At 47.2% G+C, this 17,972-nt stretch overlaps 1 protein-coding gene and 1 non-coding gene across 6 annotated transcripts; both read right to left on the minus strand.

Annotated features, from left to right (window-relative positions):
• Positions 1-9,532: 9,532 nt before the first annotated feature.
• Positions 9,533-17,741, minus strand: MAGED2 (MAGE family member D2). Of its 5 annotated transcripts, none has more exons than XM_086388545.1 (13): positions 17,686-17,741; positions 16,114-16,187; positions 15,279-15,752; positions 14,371-14,679; positions 14,187-14,250; positions 13,847-13,926; positions 13,215-13,309; positions 12,442-12,521; positions 12,305-12,347; positions 11,907-11,969; positions 10,690-10,804; positions 9,852-10,258; positions 9,533-9,667 (listed from the first exon to the last, which is right to left on the minus strand). In XM_086388545.1, exons 2-12 carry the CDS (start codon positions 16,156-16,158, stop codon positions 9,860-9,862), a joined length of 1,767 nt encoding a protein of 588 aa, XP_086244671.1. In that variant the 5' UTR covers positions 16,159-16,187; positions 17,686-17,741; the 3' UTR covers positions 9,533-9,667; positions 9,852-9,859. The 5 variants fall into 5 exon arrangements, with proteins under 5 accessions (XP_086244671.1, XP_086244673.1, XP_086244670.1 ...); XM_086388547.1 differs by having other exon boundaries at positions 17,618-17,741; XM_086388544.1 differs by lacking the exon at positions 17,686-17,741 and adding an exon at positions 17,056-17,111.
• On the minus strand, positions 10,966-11,093 carry LOC147340303 (small nucleolar RNA SNORA11). Its single transcript, XR_015159973.1, has one exon. It is a non-coding gene; the product is annotated as a small nucleolar RNA SNORA11 (small nucleolar RNA).
• Positions 17,742-17,972: the final 231 nt, after the last annotated feature.

Consider the following 17,972-nt stretch of genomic DNA (forward strand, 5'->3'; position numbering starts at 1 on the left):
ACCTACAATCAGCTGCCCCTACTCTGCCTCTTCCAAGCATGCCCAGCCTGACAGACCCAGCCTCCACTCAGCTTCCAGGCTCTGGCAGTCTGGCTATCACTCACAACTTCATCCTGGCTCATTTGCCATCCATCCTGGAGCCCAGGCTCTGGAGGAGTGTCATGTCCTCATGAGCCTGGATCTCCTCCTGGAGAGACCCTGTGTTGTGCGTTGCAGAGAGAAACTGATACACAGACAGGGCCTCAGTCTCCCCCAACACCCCTTACTGCTGTGGGAACTTACAGTCTAGCAAGGTTCTCTTCTAGATAGAATTTCATGTTTTTTCCCCCTCTGCCTTTTGACTCTCACAGAATCACGTGTGTGAATAAGCCTTTTAGCGCCTCATGAAATCACAGATGAATTTCTGGTCCCGGATGTTTGCTGAGCTGGCCACAAGATCAACTCCTCTGGAATTTCAGTCCAAGACAAATGTCCATTTAGATATGCCTCTGTGCCTCCTTTCCCACCCCCCCACCCCAGAACATGGAAACTAGGGAATTCTGCTCCCCACCCCCTTTCCTGCTACAGCTGTCAGGAAGCTTAGGGGCAAACTGAGCCCCCATACTCTCTGAGGTGCCTGCTTACATACATTCCCTTGGCTTCCTTCCTTTCAGAGGTCTTTGTTCTGTTTGATCTCAACAGGATTGGCTCTCCCCTCTGTTTTAACCCTTAAGGAGAATGGGGTGGGGGGGAGGGAGCTGCCATTTATGGCTTAGGGTTTAAGAGTGCAGGCTCCAAAGACTCAGTTGCTGCCTGTGGGCCCCTGGACAAGTTATTCACACTCTCTACACCTCAGACTCCTCATCTGTAGCATGGGAAGGATAATAGCTCCTCTTTCATAGATAAAGTTAGTGCAAATTCAGTGAGATCATTTATGTAAATCATTTGGAACCATACTTGGATCTTAGTAAGTGCTTGATAATGCTGCTGCTGCTAAGTCTCTTCAGTCGTGTCTGACTCTGTGCAACCCCATAGACAGCAGCCCACCAGGCTCCCCTGTCCCTGGGATTCTCCAGGCAAGAACAGTGGAGTGGGTTGCCATTTCCTTCTCCAATGCATGAAAGTGAAAAGTGAAAGTGAAGTCGCTCAGTCGTGTCCAACTCTTAGCGACCCCATGGACTGCAGCCCACCAGGCTCCTCCATCTATGGGATTTTCCAGGCAAGAGTACTGGAGTGGGGTGCCATTGCCTTCTCTGATAATTATCTCTTGATAATGCTAAGGATTACAATTATCATCAGGTCTTCATTCCTGGGTACCAGTGATTTGTGGGGAGGAATTTTCTCAAATTCTCACAGTGGTCCTGGGCCGAAGATTGTGCATGCTCATTGTGCAGATGGGAAAAGTGAAGGAGAGCCAGTGGGTGATTTGCCTGCTGCCTCACCTTCACAGAAGGTCAAAGCTGGGATTTAAACCCAGGTCTGTGTCTGTGTCTCCCCCCTCCACATTCCACACTGTCTCTCTGGGTGAGCAGGGTCAAATTAGGTAGGACCTTCGCAGATAAACAGTTTAGTGAGAGTGGCCCCATAACATGGGTGATTTCTCTGTGTCTGTCCCACTCGTCCCTCAGAGGAGGCCTCTAGCCCAGATCACTGGTTCTCCAATATGATTGGACATCAAGCTCACTTGCAAATGGGTTATAAAGATAGATTCCTGGGCCCCTCCACAACCTACTCATGCAGACTCCAGTGGGGTGAGGCCCAGGAATCCATATTTGGACAGCTCATATAACGATTCTGCGGTAGCCAGTGTGGCCTTCAAATGCCTCGAGATGAAGTTTGAAGCAAGGCTGGCAGCCTCAGTGTTTCTCTGGCCTATAGGGCCTGAGATATCCTCTGGGGCAGCCTGTCCTTCACACTGTCATCCCATTGCCTCCCATTCTGAGTCGTAATTCCAGAAGAAAGCAAGTGTGGCCTCTGCATCTCTTAGCAGAATATATAGGAGAAGGTTACTGATAATTCATTCAGTGATTCCCTCATTCACACTTAATTACTGAATCATTCATTACATTACATTCATCTACTCTTTACTCACACATTCACCCATTCCCCTTGTCTCTCACATTTACTCTCTTCATCAATCAGAATGCTATTAAAAAACAGATGGCTCACTTAGTGGGTAAACTGAAGAGAAATTAGTGAAAATGTAAGTCTCCTGGGGCACAAAGTACTCTGGGTGCTCCCCATCCACTATCTAACGTGACACTCACAGAGCCCAGGCTGGGTGACTTAATGCTGTTCTCATGTTATAGGCAGGAGATATGAAGCCAGGATGGGCCCAGGACATGCCCCAGGCCACATAGGGAACGTGTGAGGGAGCCAGGGTAGATTAAATCCCGTCACTTGTCTCCCAATCAGGACTCCTTCTACCAGAGCACACTGACTGCTGATTCATAATCCATAATTAGAATGTGTGGACACAATGCCTATATTTGTACATAAAAATGTGTGCCTGTGTCTGTACATTTGTGCAGATGTTCCTCACGCATCATCTGTGATTAAAAACATGCCTATCTGCAGAAGAAGAGTGATTCAGTTGCTCATCTGCACTCCCACAAACCTAAGTGGTTCCTTTTGCTCCTGTCACTGTTTCCCTCACTGGACGGGCTGTGTCTTGAGAACATGCCACCCCAGTACCCAGCATGGGCCTTGAACACTGTAGTTACCAGTAGATGTTTGTTGAATGAACAAGTCAATGTCTGAGTGAGTTGAGTGAGTGTCTGTGACAGATTGGGATGCTGTATGAGGCCTGTGACAAGCCCCAAGCAGAGAATTAAAGCACAAATCTCTACAGTTTTGGAGCATAAGCCATGCTTTTTGTCAAATAATTACCTTCCTTTTGAGAAACAGCTCCTGGCACCTGATGATTGAGTTCATAAAGTTAAATCACCGGCCCTGGTAGAGCTTGAACAAATAACCCATGGGACCCCAAATGACCATGCAAACTGAGCTGCCCATCCTAGGCTTGGTGCCGTCTGATCTACCAGCCCCTAACATTGGACAGACAACAGCACTCCACCACCAAAGAGCACTGTTATATTCAAAGTCACTCTGGAGCAGGTCCTGAAAGCAAAAGCGAGTTAGAGAGGGCACAAACTCACGGCTACTCCCATCACATTGCTTCCTCTCCCTCAGCTCACTCCTAGGTCCTTGTGGTTAGTCCCAATAATCAGTTTACTGAAGAAGAAAAAACCCAGGAGCATGATTTGCAGATGATACTGTCGATAAGCAGGAACTAACTGAAAGTTAACAGCCCTACTGAAATGTGACCCTGATGGGAGGTAAGGAAGGGAGGAGACATAACTTAGAGCAGTGCATCTGGTTGATCTCTTAATTCAGACAGTGTCCTACCCGGGTCTCTGATCAATGCCAATTAACAGTCTTGTCAGATGGTCAGACGCTGGGAAAGAACAATACTGGGGAACTGGTAGCAATAACAAGGAGGCAGCAAAATACGTGGAGAGTGCTTATAAGGCACAGTCTAATTGCTTTGCCTACATGTATATGAGGAGTAAGTGAATGGATCTTTTGGAATGGGCTGAGTGTGAGAATATTTGTGTTGCATGAGCATGATGGGAGCATGATGACCCAGCCTGTGGACATCCGTCAACCTCTTTCTCTAGACATCCTAGTGCTTGTTAGATGAGCCAATGAACAAAATTACCATTGTAGAAGGGATGGATGGTACTCAGGGGTTTGACATGGATTTACCTTCTCATAGTTTGACTTGGCTACCAACACTGTTGAGTGCCCAATTTCTCAACAGTAGAAACCCCAATATGTCACCATTTCCTAGGAGACCAACAAGTCCTTGGATAACAGAGGGATTACAATGGACCTTTTCCATCAGGGACTGGGCATCAATTTGTCTTTATGGAAATAACCACATATTCTGGAATGGATTTGCCTCCCCTGGTGCTTTTACCAGAACCATCATCCTTGGATTTTCTAATTACTTTATACACTTTGTACATCTTTGAATTATCCTATACAATATTTCTTCTGGTCGTGAAACACATTTCACAGTGAAAGAGGTAAGATAAATGGTCTAACAACAAGGGCTTTACCTGTTCTTATCACATACACCATCACCCATAAGCAACTGCCTTTGCAGAAGAGTGGGATGGCCTACGAAACATTTCAGTCTAGTGACAGGAAACAACATTTTGTGAAGTCTGAAGGCCATTCTGCAGAATTCAGCATATTCTGTGAATCAATAACCAATATATGATGCTCTTTCTCCCATAAACAGAATACATATGTCTAGAAACTAAAGAATGGAAGAGGAAATGACACTTCTCATCACTTCACTTAGTTAAACAATTTCGATTCACAGGAAGTTGAGACTTCTACCTGGCCATTTGGAGTTCCTCAAGGCACCCCACTCCAGTACTCTTGCCTGGAGGATCCCACGGACGGAGGAGCCTGGTGGGTGGCAGTCCATGGGGTCGCACAGAGTCAGACACGACTGAGCGACTTCACTTTCACTTTTCACTTTCATGCACTGGAGAAGGAAATGGCAACCCACTCCAGTGTTCTTGCCTGGAGAATCCCAGGGACAGGGGAGCCTGGTGGGCTGCCGTCTATGGGGTCGCACAGAGTCGGACATGACTGAAGTGACTTAGCAGCATGACATTGAACCAATAGGCAAGAAAGGAGTGGGGGAGGGGGTCAGTTCACTATGTGACTGAGATGAGTGATCCCAACTACCATGGGGAAATAGGGAGTCTGTCTGCCTCACAGTTGGGTAGGGAAGAGCATATCTAGAACCCAGGAGATTCACTGCATGACCCTAGCACTACCATGTCCAGTGGCAAAAGGTAAATGCAGATTATTGCAAGCCAATACAGGACTTCCAAGAGCTCAGATTTCACACAGTCATTGTGGAGGCAACCTCTAGGGTCTCATACAAGTTAATTCTACAAAGCATGCTCAGGATTGCTGGACCCACTGGAGAGGGCTTAATGTACCTTATATATGAGTCCCAGGAAATTCCTTTGGCACCTTCATCCACATCATACTCAGTGATAATCCAAAGATTATCCAAATGATACAATAGCCATACACACACAGGACATGGTAGTTCAACGTACAACCTAGTTCAAAGCCTGCAACATACCTAGAATAGGTTGCAAGGTAGGTAGACAAAAGGGTATCACCCAAAATTCGTGGACTTGAGGCTGGAGACAGTAGGTGAAAAGGTTTGGGTTGATCTGTGTTTGGAAAATGGGTGAATGGCAATTATACATGAATTAATAGAATTATGTTGGACTAAGGCATTTTTGAAAGTGTAAGTTTGGAGAAATAAAAATGTTGTCCCCCTCACTTTGTTTTCACAAATGGTTGGTCTCTAGTAGTTATTTCTTGTTCTTTTCCTCCCTCCTTTCTTTCCTTTCCCTCTCTCCCACTCCTCCCCCTCTCCCCCCGCCCCAACTCAGCACTCATTCTATCTTGTTTATTCAATTCAGGTGAAATGTTACGTAGGTCTTGTATTACTGCAGGGGGAAAGGGCAGATGGAGTTGCGGGTAATCAACCACAAGGGAGTGAAAATTGGTCCTTGTGGAGGACAAAAATTCCCCAAAATCTTTCATCATAGTTTGTGTCCCCCTAAAGCTCAACCTTACTTGAAGAATCTTACTCTTTAGTATTTAATTTCTGTTATTGGGTTTTCTTGAGTTTCACAAGAGCAACAATGAGGAAGACACACAAAATATATGCAAAATCAGCACTATAAAACCATGGCAAATAGATGGCTATGATTGGAAGACTTCCTCAGTGTCTCAGAGTGTTGTCTGGGCTTTGAGAATTAAAAATAGCTTTTATTTAATTCTACAAAAGTTATTCAATTGATCTTTCAGTCAAGCACTGAAGAGCACTTATTGTAAGAATGTTGATGATACCTGAATGGATACCCAGCAGCTAGTTAAAAATTTTCTTTTATCATGCAATACTTGAAAGTTAATTACACTAAAAATCATTTTTAAGAAATTAATTTAAAATTTCATGTTTTACTGTTGCTGAAAAATGTTTTGAATAGTATTTTAAAATATTGGTTATACTGCTATTATCACATAGCTATATAAATTGCTGATTTACATATGTAATTTGATACATTACAATGTAAGTGTTACATTTAAAGCTGATCAGCAAATAGTTATAAAGTTGCTTATAGTATCTTAAATTATTAAACTTTAAATATTTTAGTCATTATAAACCCTATATTGAGTAAAAACCTTTTTCTATATAAAGTACAAATATACATTATACATTAAATAGGTGCACAGAATATTTGTGTTATTCAAATTTTATGGGGGGTAGCAATTGGGACAAAAATGTCTAAAAAAGCTTGGGGGTGATAATAAAAAAATAGACGGAGAAATTGCTTTTGGAGCTCTTCCCACTCCTAGGCAAACGGGAGATATTAATACATGATATATTCTAGAATTATTTGGAATTTAATGATAATACTGTAGGAGTTCATTTATTACAGTAGTGGCCTCCAAGCTAATAAAGGTGACAAAAACATGAGCCATAGTCTGTCCCCATTTCCCCTAGCACTCCCTCTTTTTAGTTCTGGCCATTCCCCATTTGCCTTGAACCAGATTTGATCTCTTCCTCCCTACCTCACATGCCTTCCATCCTTAAACCTGAGGTAGTGAGAAAAAAACCCATCCTTTTCCAAAGTCTAAGCCTTGTAGGAAAGAAGAGGTGGGGAGCCCTGCAAACCCAGTGGTCTGTAGAGGGAAGGTAAGTGGGAAGGTCAGAGTTCTTCATGACTATGATTCACTCTTATCTCTTATCAAGCACTTTAAACTTTTTATTAGAATCACAGTCTCCAAGTCCTTTGCCACCCCTCACCATCACCCCCTCACATTACCCCCCATTTTCAGATGGACATGACCTGGGAATCTGAGGGTGCCCTGGACATGGTACCCACTCGCTATAGAATCCTTCCTTGGTCTAAGCTGCCTCTGACCTTGCCTACTTCTCCCAGGTACTTTCCAACCCCTGAGGCAACCATGGCCTATGGAATCAATGCTTCCAGTGAAGAACAGCTCAACACCTCCACAGCAAAAGCAGGTCTCGATTCATGACAACAGGCAAGGAACTTCCTTGCTCCTGGTGCAGCTTTTTCTTTTTTAGATCCTGTTCCCTAAGAAATAAGCCTTGTTTCTCTACTGCTTTTAGTCTTAAGAGGGGAAAGGCAGCTATTACTAGAGTTTCATTGTCTGTAAGACTCTGTCCCAGATTAGGGGTCTGGTATATTGTCACCCTGCTTATTTAACTTATAGGCAGAGTACATCATGAGAAATGCTGGGCTGGAAGAAGCACAAGCTGGAATCAAGATTGCCAGGAGAAATATCCATAACCTCAGATATGCAGATGACACCACCCTTATGGCAGAAAGTGAAGAGGATCTAAAAAGCCTCTTGATGAAAGTGAAAGAGGAGAGTGAAAAAGTTGGCTTAAAGCTCAACATTCAGAAAACTAAGATCATGGCCTCTGGTCCCATCACTTCATGGGAAATAGATGGGGAAATAGTGGAAACAGTGTCAAACTTTGTTTTTCTTGGCTCCAAAATCACTGCAGATGGTGACTGCAGCCATGAAATTAAAAGACGCTTACTCCTTGGAAGGAAAGTTATGACCAACCTAGATAGCATATTCAGAAGCAGAGACATTACTTTGCCAACAAAGATCTGTCTAGTCAAGGCTATGGTTTTTCCAGTGGTCATGTATGGATGTGAGAGTTGGACTGTGAAGAAAGCTGAGTGCCGAAGAATTGATACTTTTGAACTGTGGTGTTGGAGAAGACTCTTGAGAGTCCCTTGGACTGCAAGGAGATCCAACCAGTTCATCCTAAAGGAGATCAGTCCTGGGTGTTCATTGGAGGGACTGATGCTGCAGCTGAAACTCCAATACTTTGGCCACCTCATGTGAAGAGTTGACTCATTGGAAAAGACTCTGATTCTGGGAGGGGTTGGGGGCAGGAGGAAAAAGGGACGACAGAGGATGAGATGGCTGGATGGCATCACTGACTCAATGGACATGAGTTTGAGTAAACTCCAGGAGTTGGTGATTGACAGGGAGGCCTGGCATGCTGCAAGTCATGGGGTCGCAGAGTCGGACACGACTGAGCATCTGAACTGAACTGAACTGAATGTGGGGATTAGACGCTGAGAGCTTCCTGGAAAGGAAGGTCCAGGGAAATACTCTCCAAAACAGGGCAAAGGTGGATCTCTGCCTGAGGGTCCCATGCCTTAGTGGGTAGTAGAGCTGGGAGGACACCTTCAACTACACAAGGGGACTCTGGCACTTGGCTCACAGTGTTCCTCTCTACCCTAACTTCTGCCTCCATTCTGGGTGATTACACTGTCCAAATGGATAACCCAACCAGGCCACTGACCCCTCCTCATCTCTAGGAACCATCATCTTCTTCCCTTTTAACCAGCTATTCCATGGATCTTCCCACTGCCCAGAGTTCTTTCTGCTGTCTTCTTAATCATTCTACTGTCTGACCATCGAACTAGTCCCTCAGTTCATCCTTCTGGTTCTCTAAACATTCCCTCCCAGACAGCTATAACACCGCACATAGCAGGCACTTACTATATTCACTTACCTTTCTGTCTTGTTCATAGACTTCAGAGACTCCTGTCCACAAACCCCTGCACTGTTTCCCAATCTGTCACTCAAACTCTATCTTCCTCACCAAGAATGCTTGGGTTCCCTGGTCCATCTCTTTCTCCATTCTGTGAACCTACACTGTGGACATGGTAACAAAGATGCAGACTCATACACTTGCTGCCCTTGGTCTTGTCCTTATTCCACCACTGAATAACAGAACCAAATACTTGGAATAAACTAACACTCATCTTCATTCCTACAAGATTACTGAGCACTTTGCCATGGGGAAGGGGGTCTACCATAAATCATGGGCTCCCTGCTCTACTGGGGCCTCCCCACTGTCTGGAATCCTACAGTCTCCTCTCCAAGTCCTTTCTGTACAGTCCCTTCCCACAGGTCCTCCCCTTCCACCTCCTCAGGGACTAGGCTCCATGAGTCAGCCTTCAACATCTCCCTGTCTTTTGGCTCCTGCCTGCTCAAATCTCTCTTTTCCCAAGAAATTCATTATTCTTGTACTTCTCTTTAGCTACCTACCTCTCTCTCCTTCTTGTCTAACCCAAGTTTCTCAAAAGGAGAGTCAATACTTGATGCCCAATCGCCTCTATTTTTCTGGACCAGATTTGCCCATATCAGAGCTTCTTCTAAGTATGCCCTCTGTGCCTACAATCCCTATGACTCCCACACCACTGCAACCCTGCCTACTCTATAGGATAGAGATGGGGCCCAACCTATCCCAGGAAACATGCTAATCTTGCTCCACTGAATTCAGCAATGTCACCTCAAGCTAAGCACAGATTGAGGTGGAAACTTTCCCAGTTCATTTTAAAATATGATACAAAAACGTGACAGCCCACCAAAAAAGGCAATAAACTCAGAAATGGCAAATAGATTTAATGTAGAGTGTCAACTTCAATTGATTGATAGTGGCTGCCTAGAGCGCTGTGTTGAATAGGTTTCTGAGGATGCACCCTGGCTCGAAGAGAAAGACTGCTGGGATTAGGAATATCTGAAAACACAAGTAAAAGAAAATAAAAAAGTCAATTATATCCACCAATAGGAAGGAATAAAATGCCAAAAGTAGTGTCTTCTCACACTCTCCATGTGATCCTCCAACCCTGGCCTTCCTATAACCACCCAGCTCTTTATCCCACCCCCATGAGCCCTGGCTTCCCCCCAAAATAAGTAGATACCTGAAATCTCACTTGTAGGAGAAACCACAGGCACCAGAACTGCCACTGGCACTGGCACCAGCTCCACCAAGGCCTGCGAAGAGCCCAAACGTGAGAGTGGCTGTCAGGCTGGTGCTGGCACCAAAGTTGCCACCAGCACTGGCACCAGCACTGGCACCACCACTCTCCTGGGCTTTGGCTTTAGCTTCAGCTCCTGCCTGGATACGGGCTTTGGCCCAGGGTCCAATATCAGCTTCATCCCAGTTGCAGGGCCCAGCAGCATTCTCAGAGCCGAGCCCAATGCCCATCTGAGCTCTAATCTCAGCCCTTGCCTTGGCTTCAGCTGCAGCCTCAGCTGCAGCCTTCATATCTGCTTCCATTGCCTCTCGGTACTGAGCTGCCCATTCCTTAGGGTCCTTCTTTTGTACCTACAACAGGAAGAACAACCATCTGAAGGATCTAAATCTGAGCACCAAGTGCCTGCTCTATGCAAATTATGATACCATGCTGCTACTGCTGCTGCTGCTGCTAAGTCGCTTCAGTCGTGTCCGACTCTGTGCGACCCCATAGACGGGAGCCCACCAGGCTCATACCTAATATTTCAGCTCTGCTTTGAAACTTACTATCTCTGTGACCTTGGACATGACACCTAACAACCTCTGAGCCTGAGTATTCTCACTTGCAGTAAGGCAATGACATGTCAGTTGTAAGTATTAAATGATTCAAATAAAGTGTTTGCACATTAATACAGGCTTCAGAATGTTCATGCATGAACCACAGACTGCTCTGCACACAGCCTACCCCAGACAGTGGCACCCCATGCTCTTGGTATGCCAAGCTTGGGCAGTTCTCCAATTACCTTGCAGGCAAACTTGAGGACTTTCATTTTGCTGGTTTCATAATAAGAGCGCAGGCCCCAGAAGAACTCATATTCAGGGGGATTGCTATTAGGGACTCTGACATAGTCCAGGTACCTTGAAAAGAGAGGGTCAAAGCCTTTATGTCTATAAGACCACTAATGGCCCATTCATGCATTTAGGTGGCAAACTCCCCCACTGACTACTGCAGCTTTTCTTCCAATCTTCAGCCCTATCTCACTGACCCTACCCAGCAGCCATGTGGAGGTACAAGGGGCCTGTATAGAGTATTTCTTCATAGGAAGGCCACAAGTTTTGTGCCCCTGTCACAATAACCCAGATTCCTATTGGGTGTATTGCAAATAGAGAAGCCAGTTCTTTAGGCCCCCTGCTCTGAACACACCCCACCAATGGGCTCATCCGTGGCCTGGCTGAACCCTGGTACAGTCCATCCTAGGAAATGACTGTATGGGACAAAACAGTCAACCAAGAGCAGCGGATTCAATGCATACTCTCGAACATTTGTGTGTGAGCATACAGGTATGTGGGCTGGTACAGCTGCGTGAGTGCACACATGTTCTCCAAGGACCAAGAACAGGGTGGGACCTGGCCAGAAAAGTCAGGAGGACTGGGCTTCAGATCCAAATGGGTCCTTTACCAGCCAGGGCCATGTTCAGACTTCTACTCTCTGAGCCCCAGGCTCCTCAACTGATACTGGGGTTGGGATGATGGCAGCTATTCTGCAGAGTAGCTATGAAAATGAAATGAGATGTTCAAGTCAAGACTCCAGGACAGTACATTGCTGCCTAAAGCTACCATTCTATGGCATTTCTTTATGGAAATTAATTTCTATGAATCCCCAGCTAGCATAGTAAAAAGAATCAAGGTATTGAAGTCAGGATTTAAATACAACTCTTCTATCTGCTGCCTGTATAACCCTGAGCAAATTACTTCACCTCTGTCAGTTTCAGTTTCCTCACACATACAATACTGGTGATGACAATCCTTCCCCTGAAGAACTGCTCCAAAGGCATATATGAGAGCACAAGTAGGTCGGTAAACGTGTACTCATGTTCTCTGCCACTACCTCAGGAATAAGCTACCACTTGCATATGCACTTATATAACATGCACAGGCACATGCACATGCACCATAGCTTTATCACTCATTTCGAAGACAGGCAAAATGCATGGAACACAGCAACACCATACAGACTTACTTCTGCTTCACAAACTCATCAGTAATGAGCTTCTTCACATCTCCAAAAAGCGAATGATGTATCCTTACAGTAGAGAATGATAAAATAAATAAATACATACATAACTATATACACAGATAAATATAACTGGGGCTACAGCACTTCCCAGATATGGACAGAGACATTTCCCACATGGAAAAGAAGCTTCCAGCATAAGATGGAAATTCCATAGAAACCCAAGAGTCAGTGACATAGAGCAGAGTTCAGGACCATTTCCCCATCCACCTAGGTCAGAACCCTGGACCCAATCCAGCACCCCCGCCCACCCCACCAGACCACCAGGCTGATGCAATCCTGGGACCATCCTCTCTTGCCAAAGGACAACACGGACAGCAAGTGCTGACAGAGTCCAATCATACCCAGGGCGCAGCCCCAACTTGCGTAGCACCTCCCAGATGACAGCTGCAAGGGGAGGAAAAAGGAAACAGGGATAGAAAATGAACATGTGCAATTCTGACCATGACCCCCCCATCCAGCTGCCAACCCAGCCACTCACCCTCACTGGATCGATTTCCATTCATGAAGATGATGCTAAGAAGCACCATGAGGAGACCGAGCTTTGGTGAGTCCTTGGTCCTAGGAGAATAATGGGACAGAGAGAAGGTTTACATCCGGCAGCCATCTGCAAAAAAAAACTCACTAGCCAGCTCACTAGGCTAGCTTTTCCCAGATTCTTCAAATATGGGAGAATTCTGCCCAGTCTATGCTTCAAGCTCTATGTATCCTGGGTAAGGCACTTAAGATTTTGAGCCTAGTCTCCTATTCATAAAATGGGAAAAACACATCCTTCTCTTCCTGTGTTGCTGAGAGAATAGAAGAATGGTATGATCTGAGCACCCAGTCAACTCTGAGTCCCTTCTTACTCCCCTAGACCCATCAGTTTCAAGAAAATTCTAGGCATAGCCCCACTGATGCCCCTGCCCATCGAGCACCATGATCCACTCATACCAGGAAGCCCTCCTGTGAGAACTATTCTACCAAGGCCAATATGAAGAGACAAGTTATGACAAGTCTGCTTTCTTGGAAAGCTTCTGGAAAACCAGAAAATCTTACAGTAAGAGTGCTTCTACCCGAGGCTTCTACACGCTACAATCATAATCAGGTACCACTCCTGTGTGCAGGGCTCCAACTATGTGTGGATGATAGAAAAGGGGTCTGGGGTTCTGTCCTTCCTATTTCTTAAGGGGGTATAGGGAGAAGATAGGGATGAACTAGTACCATGAACGAAAGCAGATGCCTCCCTCCCATCCCAGCCCTATCCCAGCTTACGTTCCCAGTATGCCTGCATCAGTGGGCTCTAAGGTGCTGAGAAGAATGTACAAGTGATCATTCTTATCAATCTCCTTTAATTGGATCCCAAAAACCTGTGGATGGGGAGAACAGTTTGTGAGACCACAGAATTCAGCTTCCTTGGCATCCCATAGCTCCCCATGTACTCAGGAGTCTGTGTGTGTGTGTATGCTTGTATGTGTGTGTGTATGTGTGTGTGCATGTGAAATCAGTGAGATAATGCACATAAAGCACTTAGCTGAGTGGCCAGCACACAGCAAACAGACAACAAATGCATTACTGTTATTGTCATCTTTGTGATCAGTGGAATCCAGGGAGCCAGAGAGTGGGTAAAGAAATTGAGAAGTGAGTATCTGAAGTACATTACAGGACTGTCCAGCAGTGGACAGAGCCAAGACTAAGCTGGGTAGCTTGGGTTCTAGCTGTGCTTTTACCATGGACTTGCTGTGTGACCTCAAGCTAGTCTATGCCCCTTGCTAGGCCACTGTCTTCCCATCTGCACAGTGATGGGGCTGGATTAGTCTCTGTGGTGCCCCCCAGAAGAGACATGTACACCTTTGTTTGATTCAAGGTTTTCCCATTGCACCCATCCCCCAGGTCTGCCCCTTCACCTTCTCCAAGGAATAGCCTGCTCGTTCAATGATTTCAGGGTACACATCAGTGTATTCTTTGATGATGTCCTTCAGCATGTCTGCAAGGGGAGAGTGTTGCGAGCACCTGGGCTGAAGTGAAGCCAAGTGGCCCCCATACCCAAACTATACACCCTTTACCAACCCTGCTGTGGGTAGCACAAACAGGTTCTGAGCTAGTGAACAGAGATGCTACTACTGCCAAATTAGAACTTTGAGAGGGCATAAGTGGAAGCAAGAGAGCAAGAAATGCCCTCAGCATGTGGGGGACAGGGCAATGGAGGGCAGAGCTGGAGGAAGGAAGGGGTTAGTAGGACTCTACCTGAGCGTTTGATGGGAATCTTTGTCTGGTCTTTAACCAACAGGTACTTCACCAAATCGTTTGCCTGGGAGAAGTGGAAAAGATGGAAAGATCAAAATGTGTTTGCAAAAAACTTGACACAATGGCAGAGAAGAAGGCAGGCAAAGCAGAGAATAATGCAGAGTGGAGAGGACAGGGTTCTTACCCTCCCTTGCAAAAGGGCCACATCCCGGGGTGGTGGTGCTTCAGGCTCTTGGGATGACTGGAGCTTGGCAGCTCTGCGGCGAGCCTTGCCCCTACGGGCCTTGGGTGATCTCAGAGAAAGCAATGCTCTCCGGGCCCAAGCAGCCAACCGAGTCCTTGATGCCCTGCGGGCCCAAAATGCTATGGGGCCCCTTGAAGCCCTGCGGGCCATTGAAGCCATTAGGGCCTTTGAGATCCTTCGGCCACTTGTGGTTCCAGAAGCCTGACTCTGATCACTGCTGCCGTCCTCTTCCCCATTCAGATGCTTCACCTGCATCAACAGAGAGCAAACACAACATTGCCAGATGAAACAGATGGTCCTTTTTCCTTCATCTTCTCTCTTCCAGAAGTCCCCTCTAATCCCACCCTTGTAGTAACAGCCCGACTCACTAGATATTGGCCATGTTGAGTCTTGGATTCATCTTTCACTGGTTTCCAAGTAGGAGTTTCATCTTCCCACCAGGACAGGAGCAACCCAAGTGTAAAGCCTGAGGCTTCTCCTCTTCCTGTGTCCACCACTGATTCTGTTTATATCACCCTGGACAAGTCACTCCACCTCTCTGGGACTCAACTTCCTTCTCTACAAAACTAGATCACTTTCAGGATTTAATGAGATAACCTGTGTGAATATGCCTAGCTCAAGCCCTTGACATATGGTAAGCTACTACGTAAACATAAACTGCATTTTGTTTAGATTTCAGCTATGTGTATTCCTATCTCATGTCCAGTCTATGAGCTTTCTGAAGACAGGAATTATAACAAATTCCTCTTTGTGTCCCCCCACAGCTATTATCAGGAGAGGGAACCAACCTTCTAAAGGTTTACAGAACCAGGAACCAACTAAGAGAAGTAGAAAAGCAAAGATCTTACCTTTCGGGCTTTCTTGGCCTTGATCTTGGGCCGGGTATCCTGATTCTCCTGAGCCTGACCAGCTGCACCCTCAGGCTCAGGTTCATCTGCCAGAGCCTGAGAGGCAGTAGACTCAGTCTCCAGGGTCTTTGTATTGACCTTTGTATCAGCCACAGAGCTAACCTTTTTGGTCTCAGTAGCAGGCACTGTCACAGCCTGAGGGTCAGTATGCTGCATGTTGGTGTCAGCTGCCAGACTCTTCTTTTTGGCTGCTAGAAACTGGGTATCGGTCAGCTTAGTGGTAGGTGAAGCCTGAGTGGCAGATACCTCCTGAGCCTCAGTGGCCTTTGAGACACCTGCAGCATTTGAGATCTTCGTGGCCTTTGAGACCTCTGGTGTCTTTGAGCCCTTCGGTGTTTCTGAGGCCTCTAAGTTCTGGGTCACTGTCAGTACGGTCTGCATCTTCAAGCCAGGGTCCTCTTCTGAAGCTTCAGCCTGCAAGATGAAGCAGGGAAGCTCACAAACTTTCTCCCCACCCCTAGTTAAGCAAATGGCTCCAAAATTCCAGGGCCTCACTTCTCTTACCTATACTAATTCCTATTTGCGGTGTGCTCTGACCACCTCTGCCCAACAAGGCCTCTCCTGAGCAGAAAAGGGGCGGGCCCACTCTCCCTCTAGCGTTGCTTCCTCCCTCCTTCCTTCCCTCCTCCTTCCCTCTACTTGGGGGAGGGGGGCAGCACCCAAGCAAGGAGGTAGGTGGAGAAGGATTAGGATGGGAGGGGAGGTGCCAAGGGATTGGGGGCAGCAACAAGAGCTGGAGAGCAAAAGCAGCTAGGGAGAGGGCAGAAGGGCTTACCTGGAAGCGGGTTGGACCCGTACCACTCTCGCTTGTGTCAGACATGTCTCAAGTCGGCCTGGCAAGAGCTGAGCCTGAAGGGGAGAAAGCCTGGGTCAAGAGGCAAACCCACTGAACGTCTTCTCTCCCGCTCTGCCTGGAGGCTGATCCCCATCCAATCCCAAACCCTCCCACGCCCCCCACCCCCACCCAAAGACTTCGTTCTCAAATTCAGTATTCCAGAACGTCTAGGTCTCAATTCTCTGCAGCCGCACCCTCCCCTTCTCCAGGAAGATGTGCCAGCGCGGCAGCCCTGAGGACCCCGCCCCCTTCCCCAGTGCACCCCCCTCCCCAGCCGCAAGTCGACAATGCGCATGCGCATCCGTTGCAGGGCCCATCTCAGCCCCACCCGCTTTCCCAGCAGAAGCCCTTTCTTTGATGTCCACCCTGCACATGCGCACTCTGCAGCTGGTGTCTCTCCAAGCTGGCCCTTCTCTACACGCCCCTTTCTAGCGATCCATAGTGCGCATGCGTAATAGTCGAGGACTCAGTCCAACACCTTTTTTCCAACACGCCCCTCTCCAAGTTCATAGTATCATTCGGTCCCGCCCCCTCCCCAACAAACCTCACTCTCAAATTGTCGCAGTGTCCGTTAGTCCTGACTCCTCCCCTACTGAATACACCCCAAGTCCAGAACACCGCCTGGTCCCGCCCTTTTTCATAATATGCCCCCCCTCCAAACAGTGCCCAAGTGCATCTTGGTTCTTCCCCGTCCCTAATACACCCCCTCCTCAAATCAGTACTGAGCTAGTGATTCCATCTTTAGGCCCAGCCAAACAGGGTCCGGTCCCCTCCCTTCCTGACTGGATGGATCCGGTACGATCCGGTCCTTTAGAGTAGGATTTCTGCATATCCCAGAGGGTGGGGCAGATCCCTCCCGGGCTCAGATCCAGGGCTGCTCACCTCGTCCTTCTACAATTCCTGAGTGCGTCCACTCCCTCTGAGCCCCTCATAAACTCAGAGACTTCCCTCTCCGCTCCAGGCCGGAAGTGGCCCCGCCCCTTTCCGCCTCCCTAGGGGGGCCTCTGTCTGCCCTTCCCCCGCTCCCTACTCCTCATTCCTTATCCCCCACTTCGTACCAGTCCGTATTCCCTCTGCCTTGATCCCCGCTCCCTAGTTCTCCATTGACTTTCCTATTTACCCCACAGGATTCCTTATTTCCATTCCTCACACCATCCTCCTTCATGTTACTACTGCACTCCCTCCCCTAGTATTCCTTAACCATTCTCTACACTCCCCTATTTTCTTTTCTGAATTTCCAGTTCCCCTCAGCATTCCCCTTCCCCCTCATATTCCCCATTCACCATTCAACACGCCCAGTTCCCAGTTTTTCTCCCCTCCCTTCCTCAACTACTCTCTGCTCTCCAGTCCATAAACCTACTACTCTCTTGGTCGTCTTCGTTGCCTAAATCCCACTCCAAGTAACCTCTCCCCTAGCTGCAGTGGTGCAGTAAAAATTGCCCACCTGCCTGGCTCTATGTTCGAGAGGACTGGAACTACTGTCTGGAAAACCTCAATCTCAACGTCCCTCACCTTGTCCTCCAGCGAGTCCGGAATTTGTCTTCCGTCTCTTAGTCCCTCTGGAAGTCAGCGTCCTGGACTAGAGCTGCAGACAGCCCAGCCCAGCCCCTTTCCGCAGCCCCCTGCCACCCCCCTTCTCCTTCCTCGGGGGGTGGGGCAATGGGGCCCAGCTCAGGGCTGTCTGACGCCAAAGCCCGTGTTTATGCCACTGTACCAGGCTCGATCTGAAGCCATTCCAAACCAAAACCACCGCCTCAAAGCGATTCATTCATTGAATATATTTATTTTTATATCTTTAT

Source organism: Bos grunniens, chromosome X (genome assembly GCF_055505025.1).
Source record: "Bos grunniens cultivar Pamir isolate PY7600 chromosome X, Bosgru_T2T1.0, whole genome shotgun sequence".
Classification (NCBI taxonomy): Eukaryota; Metazoa; Chordata; class Mammalia; order Artiodactyla; family Bovidae; genus Bos; species Bos grunniens.